Source organism: Hyperolius riggenbachi, chromosome 8 (genome assembly GCF_040937935.1).
Source record: "Hyperolius riggenbachi isolate aHypRig1 chromosome 8, aHypRig1.pri, whole genome shotgun sequence".
Classification (NCBI taxonomy): Eukaryota; Metazoa; Chordata; class Amphibia; order Anura; family Hyperoliidae; genus Hyperolius; species Hyperolius riggenbachi.
In genome coordinates, this window is record NC_090653.1 from 229665156 (window position 1) to 229691049 (window position 25894).

At 44.4% G+C, this 25894-nt stretch overlaps 1 protein-coding gene across 2 annotated transcripts in view; it reads right to left on the minus strand.

Annotated features, from left to right (window-relative positions):
* The window catches only part of LOC137527627 (syntaxin-binding protein 1), an 83601-nt gene that overhangs the window by 39293 nt on the left and 18414 nt on the right, over positions 1–25894 (minus strand). For both annotated transcript variants that reach the window (XM_068248282.1, XM_068248281.1), the window contains exons 2-13: positions 20252–20301; positions 18446–18527; positions 17065–17141; positions 10916–10994; positions 10673–10776; positions 8300–8448; positions 5899–5983; positions 3946–4076; positions 3577–3684; positions 3434–3494; positions 3286–3351; positions 1679–1759 (exon numbers count right to left, since the gene is read on the minus strand). In XM_068248282.1, the coding sequence (XP_068104383.1) occupies positions 1679–1759; positions 3286–3351; positions 3434–3494; positions 3577–3684; positions 3946–4076; positions 5899–5983; positions 8300–8448; positions 10673–10776; positions 10916–10994; positions 17065–17141; positions 18446–18527; positions 20252–20301 (1073 nt within the window). The remainder of the gene's footprint in view (positions 1–1678; positions 1760–3285; positions 3352–3433; positions 3495–3576; positions 3685–3945; positions 4077–5898; positions 5984–8299; positions 8449–10672; positions 10777–10915; positions 10995–17064; positions 17142–18445; positions 18528–20251; positions 20302–25894) is intronic.

A 25894-nucleotide genomic window follows, 5' to 3' on the forward strand; every position in this document is an offset into this window, starting at 1 on the left:
TACCCTAATGTGCCAATGTTGGATGTAACTTTAAAAATATCGCAAAATATAAAATTGCATTCTTTCTTTTTTTTTTTCTCTCAATAAATTTTTATTGGGTTTTATAAACAATAACAGTACATAACATGCACGACAGTTGTGCCATCCTGTTTGGCACAATAGAAATTGTCATGTTTGTAGTGTATAAATGCCTTACAAAGAATTTCAGTTTCATGACTCACTGTCCAGGAGTTAGATGACACCATTGTTAGGATAGTAAACATTCTCTTAACGAGAGTAGAAATACAAAAGCAGAAATACAAAACAATACATCAAAATAAAGAACACTATTGATTGGAGTAGAACAAAAATTCTCCTATCTAAACGTTTTCTCTAGATTTTAGCATCATGTCTAAGTGTATTCACACCACATGTCAAGGCAGATGCAGTTTTACTTTTATATACCATTTATAGATAGGATTAACACCAGATAGAGAGTATCAGTTCCGGAAGGTCTACTTATGAAGGGGAAAGGGCTCAACCAAATTATTATTTAATTATGTTAAGGTGAGGCTTATTATTAATATGGTATGATATGAAAATGTTATAAAATTGCATTCTTAAAACAGGAGGTATTTGCAATTATTGTGAGAAAGAATGCATGAACTGCGGGGTTACAAAGTGTCAGCTATCTGGGTACTCCGAGGTACAAATATTGCAGTTATTTAGGACTTTTTGCAACCAGTTTATGTAAGAATGTTGTATCTTACTGAACAGCTACAGAATGTACAGACACAACTTCATGGGTATGGAGGGCCATTTTTTTCAGACTACATGGTGGAGGACCAACTACAACACCTGGGGTTCCCACGGTAACAATAGTGGGATAAAATGTATAGATCAAAAGGATTCATACAACAAATAGATTTGCTAATTGTTAGTCCACCTTTCAAAAAATTAAACATAATTTAGCAGCATATCTCCCTAAAATGCTATAGTCTGGCAGCATTTCCCTAAAAATAAACGTAATCTGAGCCTCCTTCCATAGGTTAAGTAGCCAGGGTTTCCGCTCCCATATAGGTATCCAGGGTGCCCCTTCCCGTAAGGATTAGCCAGGGTGCTCCCTCCTTTTCCCACATAGGTAGCCAAGGTCCCCCCTCACCTTCCACATAGGTGGTCAGTGCCCCCCCTAACCTCCCACAGTAAATAGTTAACCAGAGAGGTTTTCCTACCCAGGGAAGTAACTCACCTCAGCGGCAGGAGGATCGTGGGCACATGCTGGGAACGGTAACTCACCTTCCAGGATCCACACACTGCCTCTACCTTCTTCCTCCCTGCCACTGCACCCCCCACCTGCTGCTAAGGTCACCCACCCTTCCCACCCCTATAAAAAGGGCTGACAACATTAAGTTATTGCTAGTGGCGGTGGGCCGCAGCAGGAGTCCTGGCAGGCCGCGTGCGGCTCGTGGGCCACCAGTTGGACGGCAATGTCGTAGAAGTTAATTTTTCAGCTTCTTTTTAAAATAACTTTTCAGCACTTTGCAATTAAAGAAGCACCAAAAAGTAGGTGAAAAGATACTGTCAAAGTTATCTAGAGTATTTTCTCGCTTAACGGTGGTGTAAAAGGCATTTTATTGACAAGGTGTGAAAAAATATTGTGTATTTTTTAAATGTAACAAATAGCCATTCTCTGTCTCACCTGTTCTACACGGCAGAGTTTGTCCACGGTCCCTTGATAATGCTTCATGCAGTCCTCAGCCAGGTGCAGGTGAGTGGAGTACTACAGAGAAATACAGGAATTAGCAATGTCTCAACAATGCCTGCAGCGTAATGCTGCAAAAATGTGTGTACATACAGTACAATACATGCACATGAAATGCCATGAGTGAAGAATATGTGTACTGCCTGTGTAAAAGATAGATAGCTGGTCTATCACTGTCTTTCCTGCTTGCACCTAGGCACAATGAATGGATGCCCATATGTGTAGAATGGAACATGCAGGATATTTCTGTGCACATAAACTGGCGTACATAACTATGGGGGGAGCAAACCCTGCAACTGCAGAGGTGGGTTCATAGGGGCCCCAACTTCTTGCTCTCTCTCTCTCAAATTCAAGGCTCCCATCTTCCCATCTCCAGAGCAGTAGTTGTTGTGGCCACACTTGCTATTGGTGAAGAAAGAGTCATGGCGGTCACTTCAGACAGAAGGACCTGCTGCCTGTGAGACATACCAAGTGGGAAGGGTGTGAATTTAAACATGAGAAGTGCCCCATACATATCTTGATTTGGAAGGAAGGGGCGGTGACATGATTAGTAGTTACGCCACAGCATTTGTGTGTGTGTCCTAAAAAGGTTTCCCCCCTTTATCAAAGGAATGACCCTTAGCTGGATCACTGCACCTCACGTGCCCTGGAATGGTCAGATAACAGAGGAGCACAAAGGACATAAAGTGGGTGAGCTGATCAGAACACGTTTTGGAGACAGGTATGCAGGTCTGTGTGATCAGAGTTTTTAGGTCAGCAAAAAGATTCTTGAGACAAGTATACGCTCTACCTTGGGCCATTCCCCCTTTGACCTAAGGCCAAGTTGCACTCCTACTAGATATTCCAAAACAAAACTGCCTCTAGATATGATTATTGTACACTACTCCCCTCCCCCCCTCCCCCCACTTCCTTTTGCTTTAGATTGTAAGCTTGCAAGGACAGGGCTCTCTCACCTTTTTTGTCTTCCAATTTGTTATACATTTTAGTCATCATGCTACTTTTGCCACTGTAATTACCAATTCTGTATTTTGGTGTATACCATTGTCTGTATTATTATGAACCCCATGTTTGTTTCTCACTTTGTGCAGCGCCGCGGAATATGTTGGCGCTTTATAAATCAACAATAATATCTGAGCACTTCTTAACTTGAATGTATGGGTGGTGGGATAGCACCTAGGTTCTGAACGTGTGGTACGCGTACCCCAGGGGGTACTTCTGATGGTTCCAGGGGTTACTCGGGCTTGATATAATTAACCAAGAATAACAAATTTGGAGTTTTAGAAAATTATAAATATTTAAACAACACCAAATTAGTGTTTTAGCTAATTAAAAGCAATAGTAAATTCTTGAAAATTGTTTAGAACTAATTATCATGTACTACAATTAAATATATATTTGTCAAGGGGTACTTGTGATAATGTTTACTATGCTAGGGGGTACTTGGTGAGTACAGGGTTTTAAAAGGGGTACATGCCAATAAAATGTTGAGAAACACTGGGATAGCACATGGACATAAAACCTTGGAAACCGTTCATATCTCTTACCTTGCTCAGCTCTTTCTGGTACTGGGGCATCTTCTTCAGCATTTGTGAAAGATCTCTCATGGTTGTCTATGACGAACACAACAAAACCTGTTATAACACAAGTTGTCACGTCTCCACCATATAAATGAAAGTAGAAGGCTTCAGTCACCTTGTCACCTGTGTTCATCCTCTTACTGGAAGAGAAATCCTTCAAGGAACGCGTCACCTCTCTAAGGAAGAGAAAACAATTATAAAATATCTCCATTCAACAGACTTTATGATTTTATCCAGGCTTATTGTCCGAGTACTTACTGGGATACTTCTGCAATGTGCTTGTGGCGTAAGGTCACCCAGAGATCATCATCTTCATCTAAGAGGACCTCTTTGACTCTCTGTTCTCCAATACCACTTGTTTCATATCTGAAAAGATTAGGATCTTTTAGAAAATTGGTATGGTAATATCTATTAAATGGAATGGATCAAAAGTAGGGGTGTGCATTGCAGCAAGCGAGTCATACCAGATTTAATTTTTGCAGCATGAGGTTCAGTAACTTCTTATTGGCTACTATGGGCATGGGCCCTATTTTTTATTTGCTTCAAAGTTCTTGTATTACTTGCAGGGTTTATACACTGTACAAGCTTCAGAGCAATGTTATATCTAGCATAAAATCTCTGGCTTACTTATAGACATCATTCTCCACTGGCAGCAGGTCGTAGCTCATGGCCTGGAAGGTTAGTTCATGTAAAACTGGAGAAGAAGGATCAAAACCCCGATCCAAGATGATAAGTTGTGAACGAGCCTTGTCTGGGCCCTGTGAAGAAAGAGAAGAAATCAAAGACTTGAGAGAATTCCACATCCTAGAAATGCATATCAGAACGTCACTGACAGCATAAAGCTCCATGAATATGCGAGATGAAACTTGGCCAAGGCGATCGAGAATCCAGAATGTGTACAGCAGCCCGACCCCTCTCGGCCTGGTGGATCCCTTCAACCAAGCGACAGCTGAGAGGATTGTTCCCACCACTTACCCCGCCCATCACCCTTTAGCCACTCCGCTTCCACAACACCCCCACCCCGCTTGCAACGCGTCTGTACAGATTCAGCCCTGCAATGCCACCAAAGAATAGGGTGCCAATCCTCGCCGGGTGATATGTACAGGGCTTTAAGACAATACCAAAGGCTTGCATCTCCCAGAGGTACTCAAATGCTACTTCATGGACTGTAATCTCTGTGAATGTATAGGGAAGAGCTCAAATTTCTCCAAAGTAATTTTCTCATCAAATTCTACATTTTAACCTGACGTGAAATTTTTTAAGCAAGGTATATATTTTCACAAAAGTAAGAACTTTCTTCAAAATGTGATTTCTCATGCACTTTGACTTCAATCTTTGCAAAAGACATGTTTTCGGATGCTTAAAGTTTTTTCTGAATATTTGTGTGAAAATGGCTTTTCTCATTCCGAATGAGTTCAATGCATTTGGCGAAAATGTATATTTAAATGCCTGTATATTGTTGATGTATTGTCATCTATGCAAAAATATGTTTTCACATGTCCATACGTTCTCATTAATTTTATCATTTGTGCAAAGATAATAGCGAAAAGAAAATGGCTATATTTGCTCAACACTACTCCCATCCAACACAATAGTAGTGTAACATAATATGCCATTATCCCTCAACATTTGCCCTCACACTTCAAAATAAAATGGTGCACTATCCTTTCCACAAGTCTTATAAAATGTCTTATGCTGGAAATACACGGCTCGATTCTGAGTCATTTAGATGGCTCGATAGATAATTTCCGACACGCCCGATCTCTGACCTGATTGTTTCGCTGCTCGATTCCTCATTGAAGACGATGCAAAAAGATACGAAAAATGAGTGGAAGATAAGAGAATCGCCTGCGGAATCGAGCAGGTAATCAATTGAGCAGGAGAATCGAGCGGCAAAATCGAGCCGTATATGCCCAGCATTAGGCTATTGGAGATGCTTCAAGCAGAGCTTTATACCTATCTACCGTATTTTTCGGAATATAAGACGCACTTTTTCTCCCCCAAATATGGGGAGAAAAAGTTCTTGCATCTTATATTCCAAAGGCAGGGAATCCCCGACTTCAGAACGCCTGCCGATGCGCCGCATCATCGGGGACTCCCTGCCTTGTCCTCCTGGTTGGTCTGCCATAAAATTAGGGGGGAGACCTGGAACAGCCTGGCAGTGCTTGGGGGTCCTGGGGCAATTCCCCAGTTTGCCCATATGGAAGTGCCAGCCCAGTTGACACCCAAGGAATTGTTCTCCTTCCACTGTTAAAATACAGTGGAATCTCCACAAGCGAGATGCAAAAGTGCTGGACAGAACGAGGCACTTTGTGGTGGCTAAATCCTAACAGTAAGGTATCAAACTATTGTATATTTTTTGGGGGGAGGGGGGGCACACATTTACCCAAGTTCTGACATATGAAGGTGCGTGGTGTCTGAAAAAAATGCATATACATAAATACGCGCGCATTTTCTGCACATGTGAGTCCTGCCCCACAAGCTACACATAACTCCTCCATTATCCAAATCATGGCCAACGCTTTTAACATTTTTCCTACGTTTCCTTTTGGAATGAACTTTATTTGTCCCATGCCTCACCTCCCCCATTGTTGGATCATCTGCCTTGTACGCATCCAGCTTATCTTGGATCAGCTGCGCAAGCATTGCGTTATCCTTGTAATCTCTGTGGAGAAACACACAGGCTAATTACTTCAGTTACGTAACCTGCTATGCATATATAACAAATTGCACCACACACTGTGGCACTCCGTCAGTGAGCCGTCAGTCCTTCACACACGTAATCAACACTTCCCACATTCACTTCTTTCATCCCTCCTCTGTACCTTCTGTCAGCCCCAATCCTGAGTGCACTTCTTAAACTGTAGCTACGGTAAATCTTTGATGAAAATTTTTATATAAAACATATCAGTGCTACACAAACCATTTTGTCATTTCATTTTGTTAAAACTACTGTCTAGTGTTTACATTTCAGTTTGCAGCCAGTGATGATTCTCCAGAAAGGCAAAATATGCCTATCTGGAATCATGGCAACAGTCAACATATGCAAAATCCCCTTTGTAACTACTGTGCACTTCATCTGCAGACACACCCAGTTACCACTTTCTTTTCAGGTGCTCAGTCAGATCAACTCCCACTAGCAGCAGTTGTCTTTTATGTTTATTTCTACAGGCAAATTATGGCAGTTGTGTTGTGTAGTACAACAGTAGCCAGGTGTGTGTGTGTGTGTGGAAGGGGGGGGGTACTTGGTCCCTGTGAGCTTTATGAGCGCTGTTTTAATCTCTTGCTTGATATGATATGACATGAATATTTTAAAATCAATATAAAGTAGGTATTCTGGCCTAAAACTCGTAATATCTAAAGGTATCTTTGGGTATCTTATACCTGGTGCTTGTATGTGTATGTAGATTAGAGTGTGAGAAGTGAAAAGGTTCAGGAATTTCTTGTAATACTAGACTGTAGACCAGCCTTTCTCACCCTTTTTTTTACCCTGGAGGAACCCTGCAAATAACTTTTGGATCTCAAGGAACCCTTGCAAAAAAATCTTTTGCAGGAGGCATGGTCTTTAAAAGCAGATGAGGTTGTTTATTTCACTAGCTCCTATTACACTGCCATTCATTATACTGTCTCCTTATCCTAGCGCTTTTTATTAATGTGCTCATTATCATTCTGACCCCCAACCCCAACCTATTATAGTGTGCTCTCTATCATACTTCCCCCAACCCCCACCATGGGGAGAAATGCCAAGGAACTCCTGTAGAGCACTCAAGGAACCCTGCTGTAAAGCCATGATGTTCTCAGTCATTTGCTATTTTTTTCCTGTCTAATTATTTCTTTTGGTGCCATAAGCTCATTCACATTCAACATAGAAAGGTTGACACATTCAAGAAATTTGATTTCCGACTGAACGTTTGCCTTGGCCAAGGGTTTTTCCAGTTGCTGATGGAAGGTTTGAGAGGTGCTATTTATTTTATATGGTTTTGAGCTTATCTCAAATTGAATTATTGAGTTTAAAGGTGCCCATTCATTCATTAATGGTACAATCTCCTGAATTATAGGCCATACGATGGTGCTGTTAATGGTCGCGATTGTCAGTGAACGATCGTTCTATCAATTGTTCCATAGATCGGAATTATTTTAGGGTCTGAGCACACCAATGTGCTTCTGTCCACTTTTCAGCAACACACCAGTGTTAGGCCTCGTTCACATCTATGCAGCGCAGATGGCCGTGTGATCGGAACGCAACGTGTACGATCGCACGCCATCTTCTGCGCTACCCGCTGCTGATCCCATCCATTGACAGTGAATGGGTCAGCTCTGCGCTTTGCAGGCAGAATGCATTAAGGTACGCAAGCGCATCATAGCGCATCATACTGCTGCGCAGCGCCTTTGATGTGAATGGCAGAAGGGCTGTCTATACCCTTCTGCCGTTCTTGCGTGTCACCACGTCATACATGCTTCCAAATGCGCACGGAAGCTCGTATGATGTGAACAAGGCCTTGCAGGCTGATATTCTTTACTGAAAAGTGGACAGAAGTAAATTAGTGAGCTCAGGCCCTTAGTCTGATTAGATTGGTAATCATTTTCCCCTCCATTATTGGGCCCGAATGATCGCTTCCTATCGATCGAAACAATCGGATTGGATGGTCGATCATTTAATGGGTACCTTAACCGATCCAGAGATCTGAGTTTACATGGCAGCCTCCTATCTGGCTTGTGCATAGCACTTTTCTTGAGGAAATGTCAAAGCTTTTTTCTTCTTTAAATAGGCCGATTTTAGAACACTAAACTAAAGCATATATTTACTCCTGACAATGGTACTGTCACAAAATAAGACATTGGTGACTTATGATAGTTCTCCTTTAAATCCTCACTACTGTTTATGGGCGGCCATCCAACTCTAGCATGAACTGCCCAGCTCTGATTGGCCAATGGGCCACATGCAATAAACACTTGCTCGCGCCACACCACAACTACGCACCCGCGGTAGCGCACTGCCGGGTATTCTTTCAAGGTGGCACAGAGAGTGGCGAGCTGCTCCGCCAGGCGCTCCAGGATCGGGTTCTTCATCTGAGCCTTATGAGGGCTGTAGAAACTGTGGAATGAGTCGGGGTAATCCAAAGAAAACACCTAAAAAATCCACATTGTAAAACAGCAATCATTAGTTTAGCTAATCCATCACATACATATTCCCTTGTAATATGACTTTTATTTATGTATGTATGAAAAAAAGAGACAGAGAAACTCAGTGGGAAAAACCAGAGCAGGTAATATACTCCTTTCCTTTTTTTTTTATCTATAATTGCGCTTCCCAAACAAAATAACTCATCTAGTTGTCAGATGTGACAACACAGTCTGTAATTCCCTGCAGATGATCAGTATAGAAACAAGCAGGCTTGGCTCAGCCAAGTGAGCATGGGAGAGATTGCTGGGAGACCTCCTGCTACAGGGGAATAATCAGCATCGGGACGAAGATATCATTGGATGACTATTGCCCCCCTAGCAGGGCCAGGCCAAGACATTGGTAGGATGCTCACATGTATGATATCAGTACTGTACAGACCGATAATAAATTATCAGATCAAGCAGTGGTGTGTAGCTAAGAAGCTGTGGGCCCCAGTGCAAGTTTTACATTGGGGCCCCCCAAGCACTCTATACATAACAATTAATATGAGAGCACAGAGGCGCTGAGCTTTGCACCAGACTTATTTGAGTTTTAGGCTCCGTTTCTATTGCCTGATGAAGTGGGAGATGCCCGCGAAACGCGTTGCACTTTCTGGAGTATATAAATCATTTTTTGTTGTTTTGAATATACACAACACTCATGTGTGTCTGCTTGGGGGAGGTAAGTCCACCTCTTCCTCCTCTCATTTTAAACATGTTTGAATATTTTATCTTTTTGACGCCTGTCTGCTTATACATATCATATGGCGCACCAAAACCAATCAAGGGCAACCACAGTGTCAGAGGTGCAAGAAGGGGATGGGAAACAGTGTGTTAAAGAGAACCCAAGGTGGGATTTAATTATTTTAGTGGGGCACAGAGGCTGGTTGTGCACACTAACACCAGCCTCTGTTGCCCCATAGTGTGCCTCCAGGACCCCCCTGCCCGCTGCTATACCCTCCGCAGTGCTAGCGACACACAGCGTGTCGCCAGCACAATGTTTACCTAAGCGCAGTCTGTTAGCGCCACTCCCCCGCCTCCTCTGTATCCGCGCTACCCGCCAGCGTCCCTTCCCTCCCGCTGATTGGAGGGAAGGGACGCGGGCGGGTAGCGCCGATACGGAGGAGGCGGGGGAGTGGCGCTGACAGACACCGCATAGGTAAACATTGTGTTGGCGACACGCTGTGTGTCGCTAGCACTGCAGAGGGTATAGCAGCGGGCAGGGGGGTCCTGGAGGCACACCATGGGGCAACAGAGGCTGGTGTTAGTGTGCACAACTAGCCTCTGTGCCCCACTAACATAATTAAATCCCACCTCGGGTTCTCTTTAATGATTACTACTATTCAAAGCATCTATATAAGTGAATATCATCAGCACAGGACCAATAAAGAGCTAATACTGTGGTTGGTGGGGGGGCTAGGGGCACCTCTGGCCCAAGGGCCCCGATGTGGTTGCAACTTCTGCACCCCCTATTGCTATGCCACTGAGATCAAGCAATAATTATCTTATGTTTACACCTAGCTTTAAAGTAGTAGTTCAGCCTCTCATTTTGTATTCATTAGCCATGTACAGTGTTCTGTGTATTGTATGTCAGTACTTTTCGCAATAACTATACTGAATGCACCCACTTAGCTGCATAATGTAGCTTCTCTACCTGTTGTGAAAATAGTGAAAGTTTATTGGACACACAAGTGTACAAGCTCCTCCCCATGCCATCATCATCAACTCATAAAGTAGTCAGGAAGGGGCAGAGAGAAGGCAGCAGCCAGAGTGTCTCTGCATACAGTAGATCACCTGACCTCACCCTCCTCCTCCCTCTGCTGTGAGATGAATTCTTTGTGTTTAGCATTTCAGCTACAGCAGAGTCTCATAATGATAAGAATCTACTGAGCTGCAGTGCTGTTGAGTTCATCTCTCAACAGCCTATGGAAAAGCTGTAGAGGGAGAGCTATTTACTAGCTAACCAACGCCCAATTTTCTGCTAGCTCAATGGCTGCTGGAAGGATCTGTTGTCACAAAACTTACGTTTCCAAAGGGAATTATTCTGGAACAGCTGTATTAAATATGAAACATTGTGTGGGTCATTTGTTGTACAGCAGCTTCGTTAACAACAGAGCCTTAAATTATGGACAAAAATCAGAAAAATGTAAGGCTGGAATTACTCTTTACATTGGGGTCACATAACACTCACCTGTGACTCATAAGGAAGGAATGCAATGTTAATCTCTGTTAGAGTCTTGATAACTTTTGATGCTCGTGACTTGACCAGTTCATTAAACAGGGTGTCGGGGCAGGCTGCAGAAAACAAGAAGAACATCAGCGGTAAGCAACAGAACCACAACTGATGGGATAACACAAGAGAGGGATGCAGGTTGGCACCACACAGGGGAGGAGGGGATGGCTGAGTGATCAGCTATGTTAGCGATGCACTTACAATCTGTGAAGAAGACATGTGCCGCTTTGTACTTAGAAGAGGTAGGGTCTTTGAAGTCATTGATGAGAGAGTGCACAGACTGCAAGAGAAGGAAGGAGCATGAGAGGAAGGCAGAGGCACATAGAGCAGACAGTGGTGAAATCAGAGTTTACTGTAGCAATGGTCAGTCTGTATTTAAAGGTCCTATCCATGTAGTTGTTTTTCCTCCTCTACCCTTAAAGGACAAGTGTAGTGAGAAGAATATGGAGGCTGCCATATTTATTTCCTCTAAAACAATACCAGTTGCCCGGGAGCCCTGCAGTAGTTGACTGCAGTAGTGTCTGAATAACACCAGAAAAAAGCATGCAGCTAATCCTGTCAGATCTGGCAACAATGTCAGAAACACCAGATCTGCATATGCTTGTTCAGGGTCAATGGCTAAAAGTATTAAAGGCAGAGGATCAACAGGATAGCCAGGCAACTGGTAATGTTTATAAGGAAATAAATATGGCAGCCTCCAAATTCCTCTCACTTCAGTTATCCTTTAAATAACAGATAGGTGCCTCTCACCCCATAGTCCGCTCTCATACTCACCCAAAGGGTCCTCGATTTTGGAGTTGATGTCACCCCCCTTGCTAAAAATTGTGCTGCCCCTCCTTGCATCAGTCAGCTTTCAGCTATCCAGATGCCATCCTCTATTTCCTGGCCTCCCTACAAAGACTAACTTTAAAAAGAGGATGAATGTCAGGCTGTACCCCTCCACCACCCCCTTCTTCCACACTGTAGATGGATGGGCAAGTGTTAAATGTAACCAATGACACAGGTGATATTTGCGACAGCCCCTTCCCCCTCTCCAGGCAGTACTGAGGGAGCTTGGAACGCAAGGGCACACAACAGAAAATGTCATGTGACATCACTAGGACTCCAGCAATGATTTGGTGAGCAGATTTTCTCTTTTATTATGAAATGGGGAAGGGGAGCTGAGGTAAAGGAGATCAATGCTTCGCTATTCATTTAAAAAATATACCTAAAGTTATCAAACTAAAAATATATAAACTTCAGCCACAGGGCATCTATGAATAGTAAGGATGAATTTCTTTCTATAATCAGCTACTTTGCTGGGATATATTTATTTACAACCCTGTTCCTTTTATATAGCTGGCCAATCAAAACAATGGGCCCAGGAGAATAGCAGATTTGTCAGTCATTACCCCGCCCCCCTACACTGGCAGTCACTGCTCTTCCAAGAAGGGCCGCCCCCAGCCTGCTCTGAGGTACCACACACAATGAGCATTCCTCCTTTGCAGTACTACATTACTCTGCAAATACGGTCTTGTACTGGGAGTGAAAATGTTTTATAGAGGTTTCCTCAGAAGTACATCTGTTTGCCATGTAAGTTGGAAAAAATTATCTTCACTTCAGTTATTTTATACTGTGACAAGTAACAGGTGGACATAGGCTGGACTGAGATCTCACTCTGGAGTACATGACAGATACAACAAGATGCCACATGGACATGTTATTATACAGCTGTTCTTCAATACCTATGGGAAGCCTAATTAGCACCCCCGACACCACACACACAGAGACACTCACTTATTCCCTTCCTTCAGAGTATAGCCAGAAACCTAGCTACACATGTGCTACATGAATGCCTGAATATCCTAACCAGAGTCTATAGACAGACACTAAAGAGAAGACACTTTGGGGTTTCCATGGTAACCAATCCAATTTGCTAGCCTCTTCCAGCATGTTACCATGATCAAGACATGCACTTCTTTCTACCCGGCCAATAGAAAGGAGGTAGACAAAGGATCACTGGTTTTAAAAAAATCTTTTTTTCTTTATTTTAATAGAAAACAGTTTATATGACCAGTTTTTAACATTGGGGGAATTACACTGAAAGGTGGGTTTCTAGGGATGGAGGAGGAATAATATTTAACAGTAGAGTATTGCTACGATATGAAGGGGCAATATTGTGGAGGGGTTATGGTTGGGATGGAGGGAAAACCAACGTAATGCGCGGTCAGCTCTGCCACAGAAACCAATAGCACCTTCCTGTCAGGAGACAGAATCACATACAAAATACAAGCATCACCTAACAGTATTGTGGTCCGGGAGCCTTTATTATCAGCTGTTCTGCATAGGCTCACTGTGGCAGATTTATCAAAGCAAATATGATAATTGGAAGAAATTACTGTAGTACTCTAGATATATTCTGAGATTACATTCACTACTTACAAAATAAGACATTCGCAGTAGTTTTGCATCAATTTCTTTCCAGAACTGTCGTACTGGTAGAACAGTGCAAAACTGTCATAGAAAAACTTCTGCAAAGCTGCCACGCTGAGGTATTGAACTGTCAGCTTGCACTGTATGCAGAGCCAGTCATCCACAAGGCAAACATAGGCAGTTGCCTAGGACCTGGGGGGAGTCTAAGGGCCTGGTGGATGCTAGCGCTCACCAAATCTTACCAAAAAAAGCCAGGTGACCATCAGCAGTGGGCAAAAACTGCTATCTTGCCTAAAGCCTCATTTCCTCTTAATCCTTTTCTGCCTGTATGGTTGTTTTATTTCCCACATAATTGAATTAAAGTTTTCTTTCACAGCTGCCAGTCGCATCCCTCCCTTGTAAAGCTCAGCCAGCAGCTATACCAAGCATGGGCAAAGTATGGACTGTGGGGCATATCTGGCCTGTTTACTTTTCTAATCAAGCCCGTGGCAAGGCAGAGACTCAGGAGGCACCAGCCTGTGGGGGGGGAGAGCTTCCCGTCACCTGGCTATACTGTATGCTGAGTGAAGCATGCTAGTATCCCTCACTTATCGGCCCCACCAGGATCCCTCTTCAACCCTCTTGCAGCAAAACTAGTGCAAAAGTCTTCTTATTTTGTAAGTTGTGAATGTACTCTCAACACATGCAGATGATTACTTTTCTCCAATTGTTATTAAATAGGTAGGAATTAGCAAGAAAAACAGTTGCGTTTATAAATCTGCCCCAGTGACTGCTCCCCAAAGCATCCTGTCACGACAGACCTGCTAAATGTTAGTAAAGTGAGGAACATTTTAGCAAGCGTGTTAATCAGAGATGGAGTTCAGGTTAGAAAACGTAATTGATAAAAAAAGAGACACTACTTGGATCCGTATTATTTTAAGCTACCCAGAGACATTACTACCAGTGGCAAACTGTCACCTCTTCAAGCTGGCCAACCGCTGTGAAGATGTGACCATTAACATTGCAGATTATATAGGACTATACAGTCTCCAGGGAAAAGAGCAGGGAAGTGACAAGTAACTGTGGCAACTCACCCAGCAGTGTTTTGTGGAACTCCATTCACTGGTGCATCAGCAAACCGCTGACTGCCAGTCAAAGTTTGTTAGTTAAAAAAAAGATCAAGAGTTCGATCAACTCGTTCAACCCTTTCAACAACAAAATGGAGATTCTTGAAGTTTAACTGCCATTTGAACCTGTTTAGTTCTATTTATGCCTTACTGTATATAGTATAACATATATCTATATACACAAAAAATGATTTTTTTTCCCCTCAGCATAAGGAGATTTTGTGTTATTTTAAATTATTTTTTTCTGTCCAATTCATCCATGTAAGGCCCTAGTTTTTAAAGGATACCTGAATTGAGAGGGATATGGAGGCTGGAATATTTTCTCCTGGCTGATTCTCCACCTCTAATATTATTTGTCATAGACCCTAAACAAGCATGCAGATCAGAAGCTTGTCTGGATTAGCTGCATGCTTGTTTCAGGTGTGTGCTTCAAACACTAATGCAGCTGAAGAGTCCAGCAGGGCTCTGGTATTTTGTAAAAGACAATAAATACTGCAGCCTCCATATCCCTCTCAATTCAGGAGTCCTTAAAGTAAACCTGAAATGAAAAAAAAATACTTACCTGGGCCTTCCTCTATCCCTCCCTCGCCATCCTCCCAGGCCACCTGAATCCCCCACTAGGCGGCCCGGTACCAGGGCCGCCTAGTGTAGGATCCAGGCAACCTGGGAGGACAGCGAGGGACTGATGAGGCAGAAGGGGGCTGGAGAAAGCCCAAGATGTATGTATATATATATATATATATATATATATATATATATATATATATATATATATATATATAATTTTCATCTCAGGTACACTTTCAAAAGATTTGTACACATTCAGTGTTTTTGTATCATCCATGAAAAGCACTAGAAACTGCATGGTCAACTTAAAAGCTTGTCTATTATTTTGTTTTTGATCTGCATATTTATAGTTAGAGACCTATCAGGTTTCACCCAGCAGTTTCACAGCTCTGCCACATTCCCTCCCAACTCAGACATGCCTACCACCCCTATATGCAGTCTCCAGCCTCCAAATCTCTCTGCAGAGTCTAGCAGGAAGCCTGCTGACTGCCAAGTTTGGCAACTTAACTGTGAGAAAACGCGGAAAAGCCGCCGCATGTGTCAAGAGCAAGGCGGTTTGCATGCATAGACACGCGTCTGGTAGTATGGTGGAATGCGGAAAGGCCGCCGCATGTCCTGACAGCAAAGCGGCCATTTCCGCGTCCAACGCGGCGGTTTGCATGCAGCGGCGTGCGCTTGGTGTGGCTGGGTCTGTTAGTGCATATAGGCAGATGGAGAGCTACGCGCGCGCGGGCCTGAACTCAGGACCTTTATACCAGCAGGGGAAGTGTCAGCTGATCAGGAAGATCAGCTGATTCCTGCAGGACTCATGATTGGCTGAGTGGCTCGGGCGGGGCGGCAGAGTCCAGCTACTATATATTCTGCTGCTTGCCAGTTGCTGGTTGTCTGTCATTGCAAACACTTTGTGGAAGCATTCAGACCATAGTCAGATCCTTACAGTGTGTTTGAACCAAGAGGACTTGGGAATTCCCACTGAGCCAGATTACCTTGTACTTTTTATTTGTTAGACCAGTTCCAGGGTGTAGAGATCAAGGCCCTCACACCCCAGACTAGGAATACTGTGTATCTTCTGTGTATTCTCTAGCTTAGTTCCAGGGTGTTGAGATCAAGGCCCTCACACCTAAGACTAGGGAACTCTATTGTCTTTGTGTTATATTCCAGACTAGTTCCAGGGTGTTGACGATCACGGACCTCACACCCAAGACTAGGGAATTGTATTATCATTTATGTTATATTCCAGACTAGTTCCAGGGTGTTGACGATCACGGACCTCACACCCAAGACTAGGAAATTGTATTATCATTTATGTTATGCTCCGGACTAGTTCCAGGGTGTTGTGACTACGGACCTCACACCCAGACTAGGATTGTGCTATTTCTGTACTACGTTAGCCCAGTCCAGGGCAATACCTTTCATATTAGCTGCAGGGCTTCCTGCAACCCGGCCTCGGTCCCTCGCCCAGGGGTCCACAGGCTACAGGAATATCACCCACAGTCAGGGGTGAATTCCTCAGGAGTCTTAGGCCGCCAGCTCCTCTGGTGGTCTCCACTCAGAGTTGTTACTGTTGCACCAAACACTCTCACCATTCTGGTATCCAGAGGTTAGCAATACATCTGTAATATCCCTGATTCTGCTTGTTTCAGCCCACACACAGACACACAGGCGGCCAGAGCATCTGGCGATCGCAGTGGTTGGATATTCAGGGCTGGCAAAGGGGGCCCCCAGGGACTCTGGGACCGGGGGCAATTGCCCCCTTTGCCTTACTTGTAGCTCCGGCCTTGCTGTAAATACTTTTCTGGCTATTGTCCTTCTCTCAGACATTCTATTTACATTTGTCACGTGACTGTGATGTCACATCCAGGGGACGTTTGGAACTGGAAGTCATTATATAACGCTTCTTGATTGTATCGGGTGAATATGAAATACCTCATGTACATTTTTTATGGTTACTATTTTCAGCAAGCAGACAGACTGATGATCTGGTGGCTGAGCTAATGGCTTATGGCTGCAGTCAAATAAGATTACCCTACATTGCAGGCTGAGCGATTTAGCTACATCAGTGTACAATACAAAATTCTGTTCAGTGTTGCCAAAAGAGGGTGACTCCAGGTATTCATCTTCTGCTGTGATTTGTTACTCAAAAACACATAGACTTTAGAAACTGAATGGGTGCTTAAACACATCTTATAAATATGATTATCAGCGTACTATATTCCTGCAGCAGATTTTTTTTTTCTATAATGCTATATTATATGGGAATGGTACCTTTTCTGAAGGTGTGATCAGATACACTGCCTCCAGGCTGGGCAGGGGTTCCCTCCGTTTGTTAATGTCCTCGACAACTGCAACAAGAAGATAATCAATGAAAACAAGCTGCTGACCATGGGCCGGTTTTCAATAGCACTTGCAAAACAGACATTTACCTTCTTAAAACAACCGGTATTTGCGATTATTCGGGTTGAAGTGAGCTCTGAGATGTCCCACAATGCATCACTGCTGAATATGCAAATGATCTCTTTGCTGTCACTGATAGCTAAACACACCTCCAGAACCACTGAGCTTCCGTTAAAGTCCAATTGCAGAAACATGCTGTTTTAACTGACATAGTTTAAAATGACATCTTGCTAAACATTCTGCATTTCTGATATTGCCCTCTTTATTAAGCCCCATCTACACAATACGATTCTTTGTACGATTTGATTATGATTCTATTTACGATCCGATTAAATCCGACATGTCCGATCGGGATTCGATTCGAAATAATCCAATTTGGAAATGTCGGATTTAATCAGATCGTAAATAGAATCGTAATCAAATCGCACAAAGAATCGTATCGTGTAGATACAGCTTTTGATATAGAATAACAGCAACGCTGTGGTGCCCAGTGCAGCAATTCCTTTCATTGCCCTGTTTTATAGTTCTCTGATGCCCCCTGTAGTTCGTTCAGTTGTGCACTGTAGTGTCCCCTTTTGCCCTTACATGCCACTTGCAGTGACCGCCATAACACACTAGAGGGGCCTTTGTTGTCTTTTTGCAATGACATCCCTTTCTGTTTGGATTGCCCTCCAGAGCTCCCCCCAAGAAATTATGGCTTCTTCACAGAGACTTGCAGTAAACTCACTGAAGGAGATAAACCTCCGTAGAAACCAATCTCTCAGTAAATGAGACACTAAAATAGGAAGACACACAAAAATATATCTAAAAAACATTTAAAAAAAGGAAAAGTAAGGGCCATTCAGACGGGTGGCTTCCAGCTTCTCATCTCGCGGCATCTTGTTCGGGGGCTTTCTGCAGCAATTATCAACGTCCTGTCACGATCCCCCGCAAGAGGACATGAAGACGTGGCAGTGAATCGACCCTAGAAGTTGCATGAGGCTTCTAGGGTTGGCTAAAAAGACAATCGGCATCGGAACGCCACGTTTGCGCAATCGATGGTAACCGTGCAATGTTAAACACTCCCATCCACTTGAATGGGAATGTTTAATCGAAGAGCCGAAAACGCCGCCAAGCGTCCGTGTGAACCGGCCCTAAGACCAAAAAGGCCACATTGGTTTAACAAGCCAATCTGATTTTTTTTTTACTTTTCCTTTTAAAACAGTTTTTAAAACAGGCTTGCTTTGTATTTAAACCCTTTCCCTTCTCTTACTTGTAATCCCTTCCGTCATGATATCAGTCATCTTGCAGCAGGACGACAACATGCGTGTGCTCAGTTGGTCCACCACCAGCACCTGCATAACACAGAAAAGGGCTGTAGTTACACAAAAACCAAGAAAGAGATAAATGAGCCTCTATAAATTTCTGAAGGCGCACACAACAAACATAGAATGATTTTTCTCATGTCAATGGAAGTGCTGTATACCAGAATTGTGCAGTCCCATAGGCCAGTGTTTCCCAACCAGTGTGCCGCGGCATGTTGCCCGGTGTGCCGTACAGGTCTGGCCTCTCGCCAGACCTGTACCTGCTTTAGGGTGCAGGAGGGGGGAAGTAGCGCTAGAAGGAGGGGCAGTGGAGACAGCGGTGGGGAGGGGGGAAATATCCCCCCCTCCCTCACCTGGGACCCCTCCTTCTGCCTCTCTCCCCCTCCGTTTAGCGGTGGCAAGTGCGGCTCGGCGGCGGGGAGGCATACGGAGAATTACTCACCACTTCCGCGTTCCAAGCGCCGGCAACGTCAAGTCGTCACACATCTCCGCCTTCAATGCTGCCCACTGTTCTTCCTGATTAGCGGAAGCACAGTGGGCGGTATTGAAGGCGGAGATGTGTGACGACATGACGTTGCCGGCGCTTGGAACGCAGAAGTGGTGAGTAATTCTCCGTATGCCTCCCCGCCGCCGAGCCGCACTTGCCACCGCTAAACGGAGGGGGAGAGAGGCAGAAGGAGGGGTCCCAGGTGAGGGAGGGGGGGGGGATAGTTCCCCCCTCCCCACCGCTGCCTCCACTGCCCCTCCTTCTAGCGCTGCTTCCCCCCCTCCTGGGCATCTATACTGGGGGGAACTGTACTAGCTATACTGGGGGCAACTAAACTAGCTATACTGGGGGCAACGAAACTAGCTATACTGGGGGCAACGAAACTACCTACACTGGGGGCAACTAAACTAGCTATACTGGGGGAAACTATACTAGCTATACTGGGCACTATACTGGGGCACTACCTACCTATACTGGGCACTATGCTAGCTATACTGGGCACTATGCTAGCTATACTGGGCACTATACTAGCTATCTGGGTACTATACTAGCTATACTGGGCACTTTACTGGCTATACTGGGGCACTACCTATCCATACTGGGACTATACTAGCTATACTGGGGCACTATACTAGCTATACTGGGGCACTATACTGGGGTAACTATACTAACCATACTGGGGCAACTAAACTCCCTATACTGGGGCAACTATGCTAGCTATGCAGCCGCCCCCCCCCCATAGCACGGCACTGTCCACTAGGTCGTGCAAACACCCGCGCCGCCCCCCCCCCCCCCCCCCCCCGCCGCCGCCGCCGTTCCCCGGAGAAAAATATGGTCAGAAAGTGTTCCCCGGCCCGGAAAAGGTTGGGAACCACTGCCATAGGCTAATGAAAATAGGTTTTTATATATATTTTTTCTGACCCAGGACCTCATGCTTCACAGGCAGAGGCAGTACCTCTAGACAACTCAGCAGGCTTAGTGTTTATAAAAATAGGTGTTTATACTTTCATCGAAGACGTTCAGGAATGGAGACTCTCTCAACTTACTGTGTATTGAGCTTAAATTTGGAACTGCATGTAAGGACCATTAACCCTTTGTTTTTATGTGGGTCCTGGGTATAATCAAGCCAGACTTGTTTGCAAAGCAGAGGATCTACATGGGGATGTGGGATACTTAGAATGACTAATAAACTGACAAGCTGCAGTTTACAAACATTGCAAATACTGACCACATTATTTTAAATAGCAAGTTATAAATAGGTATGTACCTTCCATTCTCCTTTCTTCTTAACCTTCCTGATCACATCATGCATGATTTCTGAAAAAAGAAAGTGACATTTTAAAACCTGGTCATGTACACAAAATACAGTATACATACACCTAAAGTGTACCTGTAGGGAAAAATATGGCCAAAGTCTACTTAATCCAGAGGCCTCCTCCATCTGCCTTGCCCCACAATCCAGCGCTGTGAGCATCTAAAAATATTCAATAAGGGCTTGTCAAATATGTCCATCCGCGTATGAGTGCAACAGCCACAATGACAGACTGTGCAGTAGCATGGAGCCACTCATGCACAGCTTTTTCCTTCATGTATGAGCGGATCCATGCTACTGCGCAGGCACGGGCCGTCAGTGTGCATGCACAGTGCATCTGCACTCATACATAGACAGGAGTGCAGCCCTGAAGAAGAAGAGGCTCCCAGCTGGCATTGGTGGGCTGCAGGAGGATTAGAGAAGCCTATGGATCATCCAGAGGCTAGCCTCTACTGAGGTAAGTATCTAACTCTTGCTTTTTTTCTCTCAGGTTTACTTTAAAGCATTTGTTCTTTGCTCTTATTTACAGCCTTAAACCTACTATCACAAAAAACAAATGGTAGCAGGACAGCGTTCAAACAGTTAAACACAGCAGCACTTTCTTCTTCAGTGGAAAGCTTGCTGCCAAATCTGAAGAGGTAAAAACTTTACAGCTACAATTAGTAAACATTAGCAGCAGTGCTGAAACTGAACTGCACACATAGTAGAAGCAGAGAGCTGAGAAATGATCACTTGATAGATTTAAATATATAAGTACAGCAGTCAGTTATGCAATAAAATGCAATGGCAGCTTTTAGGCCTCTTGCACGCTGCAAGTGATTCTGATTCAGATTCCGCTTTTTAATCAGTTTTTACATCCGATTCAGATTCCGATTTGCAGTGTGCAGGGAGAAAACTGCAAATCGGAATCTGAATCTGATGTAAAAACTGATTAAAAAGCGGAATCGGAATCACTTGCAGTGTGCAAGAGGCCTAAGAGCAGATAAACTGTACTTTGGGAACTTGTCATTTGTTAATGGACAATATTACCTGTGTACAAAAGCAAATACGGTAACTGTATGGGTAATAAGAAGTTGAAAAACACATTTTTATTGAATGTTGAAGTCACAGTTTTATCCAACTTTAATATTGAACTATAGCTACAATTATACACGTTCAGTTACAGGATCATCCACTATTAGTAAGGCCCCGTTCACATTGCACGCGTTCCCATCCGCATTTCGGGAACGCTGCGGGAGGCCGACACGCACGACATCAGACAGTGCATAACGACTACACTGTCTGATGTTCACACTGCATGCGTTTCGGACCTGTGCGGTCCAGAAAAGCATTCTGCACGCGTTTCCTAACAAAACGCGTGGCTGTCCCATACACTTTTAGTGAATGGGATCAGCCACGCAACACACAGAGACGCACATGACGTGCGTTCCTGTGCGTTGTGTTCTGAACGGAACGCGCCTGCGTTCTGTGATGTGAACGGGGCCTAAGTTGATTCTGTTTCTTTTATCAGCAATACTACTCCCTTTGTCCTCTACAAACACTTTGGTCTTCCACATTTATTTTTATTTAGTAGTGCTGAATTTGCCTTTGAATCATTCCGGTTTCTGATCTGTTCTTTAGATCTATACCATTATTCTACAGAGCAAGATACAGAACTTTCTTCATTCTGCTGGACCTACTTACCCCCTTCCTCTGTTCACTCTGTAGCTGGCGACACACTTATTGATTTTCCTATCAAAATCCTGTCGGATTCAATCACTCTGAAGTAACCTGCCAGAACTCTATTGCCCCAATATCTCTGATCGATCGATTTTCATTATTTGTGGACAAAATTTATGAATGTGTATGCTGTGATCCTGGAAGCGCAGGAAGAGTTTTTGTTGGAATTTATGGATCGGTTAGTTCAAAGGACAACTGTAGTGAGAGGAATATGGAGGCTGCCATATTTATTTCCCTGTTAAGGTGTGTACACACACGCTGGCAACGACGGCTACCCCGGACCCTCCCGCTGGGTGGACGTTCAGCCGACAGTAGTGCGTGTGTCTGCGCTGTTGGCAGACTTATAAGGCTGTTTCTGAAAGATCCGCTGTCAGCAGCGTAAATGATACCAGTTGCCTGGCAGCCCTGCTGGTCTATTTGGTTGCAGTGATGTCTGAATAATGAATCACATACACCAGAAACAAGCATGCAGCTAACCTTGTCGGAACCAGGCAGCTGGTATTGCTTAAAAGGAAATAAATACGGCAGCCTCCATATCCCTCTCAGTTGTCCTTTAGAGATGAAGCAAGCAGTTCGCAGAACTGCTCGCCACAAAGCTATGGGCAGCCTGACCTCTGTACTACTTCCAGGTCGTAATGACCCGCAGTAGTATGCATGCCCTAGGCCGGATGCGTTCATTAGTACGCATGCCCTGGCCCGTCGGTGCATGTCCTTGATTGTGCGCCTTTGACTGGGCACGCATGAGCGTGATGTCATGAAGCGTGCCCGGCTACAGGCATGCGATCAAGGAGGCGCATCGCCGGGCCAAGGCATGCGTACTACTGCGGGTCATTGCACCCTGGAAGTAGTACAGGGGTCAGGCTGCCCATAGCTATTCGCTGGAGAAGTGTTCGCCAACATCACTACTAGGCAACTTGCGTTGCAATGCCAGCAGTGTATATGGTGCTGGGTGCTTGTGTGGTTGTGATCATAATCATCTGGAATGCTCCTAGGCAGTGTTTTAATTTGTTTTAACTTAACCTCTGTTATGTTGTTACAAGTATGAGCAATAAAGTATAATTTAGATAGATCTCTGGATCAGTGGAATAGTTGTATTTTTTGGTTGATAAATTCCTAGCCATGTGATCCCCCAGGGTGTAGTGACTTATTCTTACTGAGCAGTAGGGATTTATAGTTACTGAGCATTCTGTTTCTTTTCTTGGCTGCACAGGCATTTTATGTTCGGTAATCATCAATGAGAGATACCCAGTTCCAGCTGCAGTCCGACTGTAGAGAAACTTTGAGAAAAAAAAAAAACACCCAACCTATACTTGGGGGTGCAGGCACATCTACCACCTAAACTGGAACTGGAGGCCTCCCTAATACTGGGGACATATTCGGATTCCTACACTGGGGGGAGGCCCAATACTAAGCAGAACCACCTAATACTGGGGGCATATCTGCTACAAATACTTTCCATACTGAAGGGTCTGGCCCCTCTGTCACATTTAAGAACTCACATTGTGGCCCACAAGTCACAAAGTTTTTCCACTTCTGTACTAGGCCTATGGAGAGTCTTGACTGACACATTAGGTAAATGTTCTTGCTTATTGCTTTGCATCTAAGTCTGGTGTTTTAAACACAGTCCACAAACACCTCACATAATACTGTCCTGTTTATAGCTCTTAAATTACTTTGCTGTCTTAATCTTCAGATGTATTATAAATAATCCACAATCTGATTCCTTTGTTCACGGCTTCCTGGGCTTCTCAGTGCCGTCACAAGCGGGTCTACCCTGCAATTTCTAACCCCAGCTGCGCTGCTGCAGTCATTTTGTATGTGTTAATTAGTAGATCTAGACGTAGTTTAATTCATATGTGCTAGTTGGGAACGTGAAGATTTTGTAAATTAAACATCAGGGGTGTCTCAGCATTAAAGCCATCATAATAAATCCTCTCTTCACCATGTATCAATCCCAATAGTATGATCTGAGCAACAGGGCCGAATTCTACTTTCCAGCGCCTAAGGCCAGGGTCAACAGCCGCCCAACCCCCCAGGCTAGGTACTGCATCTTATTAAGATCTTATGGGAGAATAACAGGCATAGAGACATCTGTAATCCCCACCTGCTCATACATTCTGCTGTCTCACTCATACATACGTCTGTACACCTGTCTATTATCTGTATTGCCATGGTTGGTGCATATTGTTTGTTTTTAGTTACCATCTTTATAATTACAGTACTGTGTAATTGAATGGTGCTACAGAACATTGATGATGATGGCTCTCTATAAACTAATAATTATTATACTCACCCATTTATTTCCTCAAAATACAGCACTTAGATGGGATTTGTTGGTACTTTTAATATTAAGAAGAACAATTCATATGCTGTTTTATAGCCTACCTGCACAAAGAAAAAAAACACATTGCTGTTGCCCCAGTTTCCTCTTTCCTGCATTGTTGACTTGTTTTTTTTCTTTTGGTGACGTGAGCGCAAAACAAAGACAGTCGTGCAAGAAGGAAGGCGCACAATTTAAGTGATTAATTGCTGTGTCCTTTCAACACAAGCTGATTAACTACTTACAATCTGTTACTACTGAGGTTGTAGGAGGGTAAACTGATTGTGCAGCTGAGACTCTACAAAGCTTTTCTGTTAGATGGTAGGTTATATAGATTTCCAGGGGGGTACCCAAAGACATTCTTTATACTGCATTTGCAAAAAGCACTACTTTACAGACTAGATCCAACTAGTATAATATAAGGTCCTGTATAAGGATACATAAGTTCTTTGAAAAAACACTTTTAAAAACAATGCGTTTTGCGGGTCCTCGTCCGCTTCATCGAGTCAAGTGCTTTGTGTCTTTAGAATAACCTCTGTGAATAAGAGCACCCAGTGGCGTAGCTACAAACCTCTGGGCCCCGATGCGGAATCTGGATGTGCCCCCCCCCCCCCCCACGGCAACAACAGCCCCCCTCCCCCGGCAACACCCGACGCACACACATATCCAAATCCCTATAGCCAGCTATAGGTCCCCCCAGTATAGGTAGCCAGGCATAGGTAAGCCAGTATAGTTGCCCCCGGTATAGGTTAGCCAGGTAGGTGCCTCCAGCATAAGTAGCCAGTATAGTTGCCCCCAGTATAGGTTAGATAGGCAGGCGCCGCCAGTATAGGTTAGATAGATAGGTGCCCCCAGTACAGGTTAGCTAGGTGGGTGCCTCTAATATAGGTAGCCAGAATAGTTGTCCCCAGCATAGGTTAGATAGGTAGGTGCCCCCAGTATAGGTTAGTTAGGTAGGTGCCTCCAATATAGGTAGCCAGTATAGTTGCCACCTGTATAGGCTAGCTAGGTGCCCCGAATACAGGTTAGACAAGTAAGTGCCCCCAGGTTAGATAGGTAGGTGCCCCCCAGTATAGGTTAGATTAGGTAGCTGCCCCCCAGTATAGGTTAGATGAGGTAGGTGCCCCCCAGTATAGGTTAGGTAGCTGCCCCCCAGGATAGATTAGGTAGCTTTCCCCAGGATAGGTTAGATTAGGTAGCTGCCCCCAGGATAGGTTAGAGTAGGTAGCTGCCCGCCAGGATAGGTTAGAGTAGGTAGCTGCCCCCCAGGATAGATTAGGTAGCTGCCCCCCAGGATAGGTTAGATTAGGTAGCTGCCCCCCAGGATAGGTTAGATTAGGTAGCTGCCCCCCCCCCAGATAGGTTAGGTAGGTAGCTGCCCCCCCAGGATAGGTTAGGTAGGTAGCTGCCCCCCCAGGATAGGTTAGGTAGGTAGCTGCCCCCCAGGATAGATTAGGTAGCTGCCCCCCCCCAGATAGGTTAGGTAGGTAGCTGCCCCCCCAGGATAGGTTAGGTAGGTAGCTGCCCCCCCAGGATAGGTTAGGTAGGTAGCTGCCCCC